We start from the raw sequence: 12705 nt of genomic DNA, 5'->3' as shown, positions 1-12705 counted from the left end.
GTATCAAAGTAATTACAATGCAATATTCTGCTGGCATGCACTGGTTAAAGTTTATATAAACAAGCTGCTGTATAGAGAAGGAGGCTGTCATTCAAGCTGGAAAAAAGGAGAAAGGGCACAGGTTACATAGCAGATACCAGATAAACTCTGTAGAATAGAATGGGGTTGTACAGTCATATGAAAAAATTTGGGAACCCCGCTTAATTCTTTGGAGTTTTTTTTATCATTGGCTGACCTTTCAAAGTAGCAACTTCCTTTTAATATATAACATGCCTTATGGAAACAGTAGTATTTCAGTAGTGATATAAAGTTTATTGGATTAACAGAAAATATGCAATATGCATCATAACAAAATGAGACAGGCGCATACATTTGGGCACCAGCTTGAATGGCTGCCCCCCATGGCTACACAGCAGCTTGTTTAAATAAACTGTATAGTCTTTCTGAAGCAAACACAAAATTTGTACCAGTGCAGGGCAGCAGAACATTAAATTTGAATTACTTTAATACACTTTCATTTTTTGATGTTACTGTTCCTTTAAACAGCAACATATGCAGAAAAACAGCTATTTTGAGTGGTGCCACTGTATAGGTTGGTTTAAAAAAAAAAATAGCTACTCACTTTGGATTTATTTTTTCACCTCTGTTTTGAAGAGTGTCGAGTATCTCTCCTCCTTTAAGAAGCAAACGAGCTTTTTTATTAGAATGGTCGAAAGATACCAGCATGTACTCCACCTGTGTAAAGAACAAGGCGTTAAAATGCAATGAAATCTATTTTGCAAATTAGATGGAGAAAAAGTAGAATGACAAGGTCACGGAGAATAAAACATTAATTGGAGGTTGATGATCTATATTTTAAGTGATAAGCACCAGAGCAAAACAATATTCAGAATTTGGTGTTGATTGCCACCAAATTCATAAGGTCCAGTGTCTTTGTGTAAAACAAAACATGCATATTGCGTTTGTTTTTAAGTTAATACTTAAACTGTGCCTGTGCCTAATGCACTCTCCCAGGGGTGCTGGGATTATGCACATGCTGGTGAGCACAAGGTATTGGGAACCCAATTTTAAAGTAATACATTGTGAATTCGGTCATTTGATATTGCGTTAGAGCAACTGCCACGTATTCCCAACCAGTGACGACAAACAGGAATGTCACAACTGGGTCAAGTAAAAAACACGCATATACAAAATCAAGACACAGATATCAAAGGGTGTAGGGAATATATCTCAGAGACATTTAAAGCGGTCATAAAGAAGTCATTGGTGTACCACCATTTTTAGAAAAGGTAAAAAAAAGGTGGTTACATACTTCCAACTCCATCTAAACAGGAGACTACAGAAGGTTGTCACCAGGATACCAAACATAACTTATTTAGTCCAGTCTGAATAATGCATGAAGAGTTAGGACAGGTAGTGGCTTACAGGATCTTACCACTGCAAGTAACTCAGATCATCTAGGGACCCATTTATCATACTGTGTAAAACAATTAATGCCATAAAAAAGGTCTAAAAAGTGTGTAAAATAAATGGAAAATAACGGTATGTGTGTTTTATTTTATGCCACATGCATGCTAGATTTGATGCCATCATTTTACACCACTTCAGACCTTGTGTAGCGATTTAAGTCAAGGGGGGAAATTCAAGCAGAAAGGAAGTTCTGGTGGGGGCAAAAACAAAATTGTAGAAAAATGTGGAACTTAAGGAGTTGAATGAATGCCATAGCAATTTCAAACAGCTGCTTCCATTTACAATTTTTTTTTTTTTTTTTTTTTTTTAACACAGAGGTACTTCATTGCTGAAATCAGTACACAACTTGAAATAGATTTTTTTTTTTTTTTTTTTTTTTTACACAGTGATGTCTAGTAATGTGTGGTGTATGTTTTTTGTCACACAGCATGATAAATAGGCCCTCAATGTGTATAAGGGAGCTATGAGATACAAGGATTGGGAGGTTGGGAACACAAGGATTCAGCAAGCAAACTTCATCACTCCACTTAAAAGACTGCACATTGTGAAGTAACATAAGGTGGGCATGAACTGCGATCATACGATCATAAAAATCCTTCGACTTTGAATGTCGGACTACCCTATTCGATGGTCGAATTTCAAATTTTTTTTTCTCTTCGAAATTCGACCGTTGATAAATCTGCCCCTAAATACACCACTCTCAACCAGGTTTATATATAAAATATAACCATATGAAGGGCAAATATTTTCACAGTGCGAATCTTCCGTTTAAAATGTATAAATGAGCCCCTCTGTATTTTGAACAGAATCTGTGCACCACCCACTATCCCTCACTTCACAGTGTAATAAAGTGGGGATGCATTACACTGTGAGCTTAAAGGGATGGTTCACCCTTAAAGCAACTTTTAGTATGTTATAGAATGCCCAATTCTAAGCAACTTTGTAATTGTTCTTCATTATTTATTTTTAATAGTTTTTTTTAGTTATTTGCCTTTTTCTTTGGATTCTTCTCAGCTTTCAAATGGGGTCACTGACCCCATCTAAAAAACAAATGTTCTGTAAAGTTATACATTTATTGTTATTGCTACTTTTTAATACTCATCTTTCTATTCAGGCTTATCCTATTCATATTCCAGTCTCTTATTCAAATCAGTCCATGGTTGTTAGGATAATTAGGACCCTAGCAACCCAATTGCTGAAACTGCAAACTGGAGAGCTGCTGAATAAAAAGCTAAATAAATCAAAAACGACAAATAAAAAAAATGAAAACCCAATTGCAAATTGTCTCAGAATATCATGTTCTACATCATACTAATTAATTAATAAATTAATTTGAAGGTGTACAACCCCTTTAATGGGGGTCAGGAAATGGTTCTTATGAATTCAGATAATGTCAATGCACCATTTCTACGTAAACTCAACTGAATGTGCTCATGTTAAAATGGGGGGTTGCGTTTTCCCTTTAGAGGTCATTGCCCACTTATTCTTTTATACAGTGTAATGTACTCAATTAATATTCACATGCTTGTGCTTACTCTAAAAAGTAACATTTTAAACATTTCCATGCTGGGAGTCCTTAAATTTTAATCTACTGTACAAAACAAATCCAACGCAGTATGTAAACTGTACAGTACTGGCATAATGGAACCCTTATATCTGTCCAGTAGAGTGCCAGCTGAAGGGTTTCTGACTTATTTGAATGTCAAAAGTTTCTGTACTTTTTTGTTTTTTTTAACACTGTATTTAATTATTTTGATTTCCTGAATGGAGTATTTATTTAAGGGATAGTTCACCTTTAAGTTCACGTTTTAGTTATAGAATGGCTAATTCTTTTTTTTTTTTTTTTTTAACTTGAGATTTTTATTATGCTTTCAGATTACAAGTAATATACATTTTGTAATCATTTTCAAAAAACAGAATGGCTAATTCTAAGCAACTTTTCAATTGGCCTACAAATTTTTTATAGTTTTTTGAATTATTTGCCCTTTTCTTCAGACTCTATGCAGTTTTCAAATGTGGGTCACTGACCCCATCTGAAAAACAAATGCTCTGTAAATTACACATTTATGTTACTGCTACTTTTTATTACTCATCTTTCTATTCAGGCCCTCTCCTATAGTGATGCGCGGGTCAAGTTTTTTTTGACCCGCCCCCGACCAGACCCAAGCCCGCCCACACACGCTGCCTCCCCTATAAAATAGAAGCAGGAAGCCGGCAGTGCCAGCACTCTCCTATTCATATTCCAGTCTCTTATTCAAATCAATGTATGGTTGCTAGGGTAATTTTGACCATAGCAACCAGATTAAGGAAATTGCAAACTGGAGAGCTGCTGAATAAAAAGCTGAATAACTCAAAAACCACAAAGAACAAAAACCAAATTGTCTCAGAATATCACTATAGTCTGGCTTTTTTCATTAGAGTCATACTGAGTGCAAACCTTAACTAGCATGGAGAGAAATCTCTAAGAAACCAATTTATATACCCTTCCCCATTCACAGCACTGTAGATATCAGGGTTCTAGATGTTAAATTACAACGATAATAGAACAGGACATTGATAGGAGGCTAGCTATGACAAACACACCCTCTCTCTTCCTTTTCTGTCAGTTCTCCTTCAGTGAGGATTCATAATTGATGCATCCCAATTATTATTGGCATGGGATATCCTCCATTTAATCAGCGTCATGCTAATATGTTACCTAATAATGCTTGCCAGGTTTCCAAATATGCTTATTCTTCCTCTCTCCTATTTAAAGCACACTTTCTTTTGATTTCCACATCAGTAGCATGCACACTTAAAGGAACAGTATCACAAAAAAACAAGTGTTTGAAATGCATTACAATATAGTGTACTATTGCCGTGCACAGGTAAAACTAGTGTGTTTGCTTCAGAAAGACTACTATAGTTATATTAACAAGTTGCCATGGGGGCAGCCATTCAAACACAGGATACACAGTAGGTAACAGATAAGTTCTGAAGAATCCCTGTGTATACTACAGAGCTTTTATGTTGGGTGTCATGTGCCTTTTTCCGCTTGACTGAATGACTGTCCCTTTGGCAACACAGTAGCTTGTTTATATAAACTATGGTAGAGTTTCTGAACCAAACACCAGTCTTTTCAGTGAAAGAGCAACATTACATTATATTTTAATTATTGATTTGTTTGGTGTTACTGTTCCTTTAAGGGGAATGTAATAAACAGTGTAGTGTGAGGTGCATAGTTCAACACCCTCTGTCGCTGGTCAGACCTGTACTTACCGCCTTCTATAAGGGGTTAGGGGATGGGTAAGGTCTAGAAAGATGGACAAAAAATGGCTGTTTGTGCCTGTTTTCGGTACTGTGCCCTCTGCCATGCTGTCTGTAAATGAGGCCCTGGGCTGATTATGAATAAAGGTGCTGAATTGTACCAATGTGATTGCTATAGCATCAACACTTTTTCATTTTCTAAATTGTAGTACTTCAAGTAAGTTCCTGTTTAGTTTCTGTTGGAAACAACAGTTAATTAAGAACCTGTTATTTAATAAACCCTACCATAAGTAGTTTTCCATATCAAAATAAAAGTTGTATCAAACTCATATATAAATGGAATATTTAAAAAGGAGACAAAAGTTGCTTCCCAGAAGTAAGCTTTTCACATACAGCTTTGCAATCGAAGCACTATTGTTTTTGTGCTCCAAATTACTGCCTTACTTTTCAGGATATCCAATGTACTAACAAATTAAACTATTTAACAATCAGAGAATATAAAGTAAAAGATACTTGAAGTTGGTAATGACAAAACTCAAGCATTAAGAAACTTTTATGTGAACGTTCAGAAAAAAACTGGAATATCAATCCAACATAAAAGAAACATTTCTAATCTGAAAGGGTAGAAACCATAAATAATATTTTTCAGTTTCAAAATTGCTGTGCTTTTATGGTAAGTGTATGGTAAGATTAAGTCTAATTTCTTTCCAGAAGACTTACCATGCAGTACAAATAACTTAGACTGGCAGCGTGAAAAACAATGCTCACAGTTATGTTATTATATTCACTTCATATCTGCTGGCACAGTTTTACAATTCTGCAGTACTGATCGTATTGGAACTTCAAATTTAAGATACACGTAAATGAATAAATAAAATGGAAGAATGGAAAGCTTGCTAAGGAAGACTTGACAAAATGTCCACATACCAAAACATGCACATAATAAATCAGTGTACCAAAGATTTAAGTCCCTTGATTGGTTTAAATTAGGACTTAAGGTTCACAAATACACAAAATGAAATCAGAATCTCTGTCATCCAGTCTCATCAAAAACTGTACATTATAAGCTTGACAAAATTGGTTTTTATGGCAGCCCTGAAGCAGTTTGGAAACTGCTTCTATCCAGGCCAAGGCACAAATAAACAAAAGTAATATGGTCAAGTGAGCTGTATTTCACTCTTTATCCTACACCCAGACATGTTTATGTTTAAAGATGTCAAAGAATCCCTTCAATGCACAATGTGCGTTGCAAGATATTTAAACATTGTAATGGATCCGTAATAGTATGTGCAGCCATCTCATTTGGTTTAATAACTGTTCTTCATGGTTGAATAAACGCAATAAATTAGGCCATTTTACATATACACCCTATGGTACATATACAGTTCCTTTATGTTCATCTTCCCATATTTCTAGAGTATTTTCTAGAGTACAGACACTTTTAAATAAAAGGAGAAGGAAAGCTAGCGAAGCATTTTATTGCCAATAGATTAGCCACAATAGTGCAAGCTATAACATTATATTTACTCTTTACCATACCTGAGTAAACAGCTCTCAGTAGTACATTTGCTTTGAGATTGGAGTGCACTTGATTCATTTTATAATGCACATGATTTTGGATGTTTGGACAAGAGCCTTGGCCTTCATCACCTGAAAACATTTGCATGTTTTATTTAATTTATTGTTTTAATGATTAAATTGACAGCAGTCCCCTGTAGATTAAAGTGCATAAAAATAAAAAAAAAGTGTAAGAGATATAGCTTAAAAGAGAAGCAGTGTGTATGCTGCTCTGTCATACTCATTTCCCTGCAAGTTCTTTCCACCAACTATCTGGAGTAGTACATAATGTAGGCATAATGTCTATAATTCTCATTCATAAAGTTCAGGTTTCGTAGACCTGCACAGTGCTTTGCTTGTACTATTACTATTTACAGTAGAAGCTATAAACCACATTACACCTTTGTTTCAAGCTATGTACATTCAGGACAACGAAAATCTAAAATAAATTCACCTCTGGTGTTTTAGTTACACCCAGCACCTCTCCGGTGCCACAGCAACACAAGCATTTGTTCAAAAATCATAGAAGTATAATAGTTTTTAAAAACGCATTTTTCATAGAGAATGTGATTTTATCAACCTACTTCTTTTGTTTGCAGACATTCTCATCAGATCAGTAGCATTTCAGTCATGCTTTAAATATATTTTAATCAGCCATAGACTGCTCTCTTGTCTTTGCCTCACAGGACTGGTTTTAGGGAAAAGAGAGAGCACATGCCTAGGGCCCCAGCATCAAAGTATGCTTTGTTAAAAAAAAAAAAAAAGTACAAAGGGCATGTTGTAGTATACACATACAATATATATACTAATATATATAGACTGCTCTCTTGTCTTTGTCTCGCAGGGCTGGTTTTAGGGAAAAGAGAGAGCACTTGCCTAGGGCCCCAGCATCAAAGTATGCTTTGTTAAAAAAAAAAAAAAAAGTACAAAGGGCATGTTGTAGTATACACATACAATATATATATTATTATTATAAATCTACATCTTTTCACATGAAAAACTGGAACACTTATGAGACTTATGAATGAGTTAAAAACAAAATATTTTTGGTCAACATTTGGGTCCTGCTAAGAGGAACTCTCAAGACATGCCAAACACACCTGTATTCTCCAACCTAAAATAGGCACCTGCTTATGTAAATTAGTGTCCAACCCACTCACTGTGATGTCATCAAGTGCAGTATATGACAAAAAAGGGAGTGGAATGGACACTAATTTACATAAAGTTCCTATTTTAGGTCGGAGAATACTGGTGTGTTTGGGATGTCTTAAAAAAGGTCTTCTTAGCAGGACCAAATGTAAACAAAAAATATTTTGTTTTTTGCTCATTCATAAGTCCCATGAGTGCTCCAGTTTTTCATGTGGATAGTCTTGTTACTGGGGCTATGCTGGAAGTTATGTTAAAACAGTTAAAGGAACAGTAACATCAAAAAATGAAAGTGTGTTAAAGTAATACAAATATAATGCATTGTTGCCCTGCACTGGTAAAACTGTCGTGTTTGCTTCAGAAACACTACTACTGTTTATAGAAATAAGCTGCTGTGTAGCAATGGGGCAGCCACAGGCTCAGGTTACACAGCAGATAGCAGATAAGCTCAGTAGAACATAATGGTGTTATCGGTTATCCACTATTTAACTTGTGCCATATAGCCTTTTTTCAATTTCCACCATTGCTACACAGCAGCTTGTTTATATGAACTATAGTAGTGTTGCTGAAGCAAACAGGTCAGTTTTACCAGTGCAGGGCAACTGTACATGATATTTTCATTACTTTAAAACTTTTATTTTTTGGTGTTACTGTTCCTTTAAGGTATGGCGACTCCTGAGTTAAATTTTCCTGTAGATTCCCCTATTTTTGTTACACTCTGGCCCTGAAGACTCAAATAGCCCTGGGTCAGTAATTATTGTCTAAAACAGGGGTCCCCAACCTTTTTTTACTCGTGAGCCACATTTAAATGTAAAAAGAGTTGGAGAGCAACACAAACATGAGAAAGTCCATGGGGATGTCAAATAAGGGCTGTGATTGGCTGTTTGGTAGCCCCTATGTGAACTGGTAGCCTACAGGAGGCTCTGTTTGGTACACCTGGTTTTTATACAACCAAAACTTGCCTCCAAACCTGGAATTCAAAAATAAGCTCCTGCTTTGAGGCCACTGGGAGCAACATCCAAGGGATTGGAGAGCAACATGTTGCTCGCGATCGACTGGTTGGGGACCACTGGTCTGAAACATGCCTGTATTTGGTCATATTTAACAGTGATCAAACAACAAAATGTGAAAACAGAGCTAGTCTCCCAGCAAGAAATTCTGCCAGTTTCTATTCACTTTTATAGGAATATTTCGAAGCATACCTGGGAAAGGGAATAGGGAATATCACCAGGAGTTTCTACATACTGTAAGTTCTTTGACTCCGACTTCTCAATTTATGGTACCTCAACTCCTCTGGAAACAAATAGGCTATAAAAATATTGTTACTTTTTTTTTTTTTTATTAATAATCATTCTATTAGGCCCTCTCCTATTAATATTCCAGTCTCTCATTCAAATCAATGCATGGTTGCGAGCTGCTGAATAAAAAAAGCTATATAAATCAAAAACCACAAATTATAAAAAAAAATGTAAACCCACAATTTGTCTCAGAATATCACTTCCTACATCATACTAGTAGTTAACTGAAAGGTGAGTTATTTAAAGTTACATGTAAATGCAACTGAATGTGATCGCTCTGAGCCATGGATGTGTCATTGCATTGAAAAGTTATTATAAATGACCTGCCTACCTTCTTCTGAGTTTGCAATTCAAGTATGACTCAGTTGGTCAGTTCATACAAATAGTTAATGTATAAAGTGTACTGTGTTTACTTTTCAGGTGCTAGTTTTCCTGCACTCCAAATGACCCCAGCATGTCAAATATGCTTGTAAAAAAAAAAAAAAATACCAAAGAGTAATTTTGTCCACTTACAGGTGCCTTTCCTTCGATTTGACAGTCTACCCTTGTAGTTTAGTAGAAAGTCTCTGCACTCTCTCGAGCTCATTAATATCATTCTTAAACACTAGGGTCCAAAACCATACTGCATACTCAAGGTGAGGCCTTACTAGGGACCTTTAAAGTGGCAAACCAATGTTTTCATCCCTCAAGTTAATTACCTTTTTTCAAGCAGGGCATAGTGTGATTGCACTGCATCTGAGGTAAGGCATATATGGAAATGCCAGTGGGGTGAAAGCTTTACATTTTCTTTAGTTGATGAATGATGTGGGCATCTGAATGTATACAAGCATAGGCACATCTAAATCTTGTGCAGTCTTACATACAGCATGCCATTTGCTTTCTACTTTGCGATTTCATGTCTCAAAGGGCATAAAAATGGTAGAAGCTCTGACCTACCTGCAGTCTCGGACTGGCAATCTGTGGATTCTGGCAAATGCCAGAGAGGCTGCTGCAAGCCGTGCCATAGAGAATCACAATTTATTGAACCTGCGGGGGTCTGTTTGGGTCCCTGTGTATTTGAAATGCCAGGGCCTATTTGAATCCCAGTCCAGACTTGCCTACCTGACTTACTATATGCAACAGGACTAAAACAGCTCTGGAAATGGTTAGATTTTAAACATACAAAGAGAAGGTACTAATCATTAACATTCTCTGGTCCCCTGGTCTTCGGTTTCACAATTAATGTATTATCTGTGCAAGTGTATACCTTCAAAAACAGGGTTTTTAAGTTACAAAGTAAACTCCATATGCTGATCATAACTATTTATCTCTGGTAGTTGTTCAAAGGCTGGCACTTCCCTGCATGGTAGCATTGCTTGGACTGGTCTCACAGGTATAATCCTCCCCTACCTCTCACGAAAAAGATAGCCAAGCCCAAAACATTGCTTTGACAGGCTTAATCCACCCCTTTATTTGCAGGTTTTAACGGGCATGTTCACCTTTTGCAAAGTACCGTCCTCCCTATAGATCTATCTTTTTTCCCCTATTAATAACATTGGGATTGATCACCATTTTCACCGGCCAGGTGGCAACCCTAGTCTGGACTGGGAGTCAAAATTGCTCCTAGCCAAGTGCACAGCGGCCCAAACAGCCCCACTAAATACTATAGTGACTTTCTATTGCATCTGATAGCAAGCATTGCATTTGACAGAGGCCACAGATTGCTAGTCTCAGACTGCATGTGCCAGCCAAACTTTTATTCTCATATATTTTATTTTTTCTAAGCATCAAATGTTATATGCTTAAATCTTTTTTTAGAACTTCAAGTGGCTTGTACACAGCTTTGCTGCAGACAGCGATTACAGCACCCATAGCACAGTTGACAGGCTCCTACATGTATATTGTTGCCAAGCAACCAAATGCCTTCACGGTTAGACTGACTCACCAGTGATTGTTCCCCCTTGCTGCCCCACTCCCTCACCATCTATTTGCCTGCGGCTGGGAGTCACAGCCAGGGATAATGGCCAGTGGGAATCAATATGCAATAGCACGTCTGGACTGAGTCAAAATAGGCCCTGGCATTTCAGGTACACAGAGGCCCAAACAGGCCCCACCAGCCCACTAAATACTGACTTTCTATGGGACCTTATGGCAGCCCCTCTGGCATTTGCCAGAACCCACAGATTGCCAGTCCGGGCCTGTGCAACAGGTCTCTTATGTGCCCAGGACCAGAAAGACACCTCCATTTGCAAAGGTTACTGTACTTCAACAGCCTCAACGAGAAACATAGGCCAAATTTGCTTTCTTTTACCTAATGCCAAATCTCTCAGCATGATAATCCCTAAATGACCATAACTAAACAGCAAATGAACAACCACTAGCTTCAACTTACCCTTCCAAGGGGATAGAGTCTCTGTGAGTATTACATACTACGCACCTGTATTAATGCAAACTGACACTAACATAGTATTGTAGTCTATAAGCCCTCTACTAAAATGTAAAAAAAAAAAAAAAAAGGCTATCAATATAAACTTGGACTTCGGTGAAATGTATAAAAGCCCCAGGCCTAGGACCTCTTGCTTTTCTATGAGTGAAGTGAAATTGTCAGTGACTTGTATTAGCCTTATAAGTGACAGCAGGGAGCACATGATATATATGAGACGCTGATGATGATGGCACATCTGTAGTTGGCAAATAGTTGAGGCTGCTGAAGTGAAAGTTGTAGGAAGAGGCACAACACTCGGCTCACCTCGTCTCCCCATTTCAGCACGTCCTTTTGCCGCTCTTTCAACTTGTGGTAGATGTGCAGGAACTGGATGATGCCGTGTTGCCGGACATGGTCGGCGTATTTCTTGGTCTCTTCCCAGCTAAGAGGAGACCCATGTGACAGCAGACCCATGGCGGCTACGCTGCTTTCTTCTGTTCTTCCTTCTTACGCTCGGGAGGGTGAGACTCACTAGGCAGCCAGCTACACCTGCACAACACACGGTAAATAGAGACTACAACTTCATTGAGCAACAACCGAAGCCCCTGCTAGTACAGTGGACAGGTACAGGCAACGAGGCGAGGAAGACTTTCCGGAAGCAATGTATTGTACAGAATGAGCAGCTCACCCCTATGTATCCCGCCGGTATGCCTCAAGGCTCCTCCCCAGCGTGTGTGAGGTCACGTGCTCCGAGCTGTCACACGCCTATACTCTGTATACACTGCTCGAGATGAGTGCGTGAAGGTGCGTGAGTGGTCGCGTCTCTCGTGACGTCATCTTGCACTGTGACTTAGCACTTTTATTCTTCGGCTAACGTTAAAGCGGCAGTAGCCGTGGAACTGCTGTTGCTACCGTCCCGAGCTGGGAAGCTACACAATGACATGCCCTCAGCCGCGTGAATGTTAAAATATAATAACAGTCTGTGTCTGGCTCAACAGCATTATTGTTTTACTTCCCGGCACCATGTAAACATTCGTTATATGTGAAATAAAGTGGCGTGGTGTGGCTGACAGAAAATTGCTTGGCACATCGTGACTCTGCAAATTTTCTATGGCTGTGCTGTCAGTAGTAGAGCTGAAGGGCAGAAATGCAGGCTGCTGGCTGTACATACACCCTAGTCCCCACCCATGAAAAGGCGGCAGCGTTCCAGCTTCCGACCATTACATAATGAAATGGCACACGAGTATGGGCGCTGCATGAGGCAACACCTTACACAATTGCGTCATGTGTATCGTGTAGGCTTTGAGAATGTGTTTCACTCAAGGAGCCCTGGAGCCACATTGTGACGTTTTAGAATGTAGCCCACAAAAAGGCAATCTCTGGAGGCAGATAGAGCAGAAGCTGCTAGCCTGACACAAGTAATTCGAGGTCAAAATGAGTTACTAGGTCGAAATATCAGGGACATGTATTTTTGTTGCCTTAAAGTGAAATATTAGTGTAGCCCTTCTGACTTGATTTTCTAGAACAGTCTGTTTTTCCAATTTACACAGCTTGTCTGGAACCAGTTATTCAAACGGGCAGATT

At 38.2% G+C, this 12705-nt stretch overlaps 1 protein-coding gene across 2 annotated transcripts in view; it reads right to left on the bottom strand.

Annotated features, from left to right (window-relative positions):
* Positions 1 to 12100, bottom strand: part of gclc.L (glutamate-cysteine ligase, catalytic subunit L homeolog) — a 28938-nt gene extending 16838 nt beyond the window's left edge. The window contains exons 1-3 of one of the 2 annotated variants that reach the window (XM_041562024.1): positions 11810 to 12100; positions 11446 to 11670; positions 623 to 735 (exon numbers count right to left, since the gene is read on the bottom strand). In XM_041562024.1, the coding sequence (XP_041417958.1) occupies positions 623 to 735; positions 11446 to 11595 (263 nt within the window). In that variant the 5' untranslated portion in view covers positions 11596 to 11670; positions 11810 to 12100. 2 annotated transcript variants of the gene reach the window in all.
* Between the last annotated feature and the right edge of the window lie 605 nt (positions 12101 to 12705).

This window comes from Xenopus laevis, chromosome 5L (assembly GCF_017654675.1).
Source record: "Xenopus laevis strain J_2021 chromosome 5L, Xenopus_laevis_v10.1, whole genome shotgun sequence".
Lineage (NCBI taxonomy): Eukaryota > Metazoa > Chordata > Amphibia > Anura > Pipidae > Xenopus > Xenopus laevis.
Note: the sequence above shows the minus strand (reverse complement) of the source record. Positions and strands in the feature narration are given on the sequence as shown.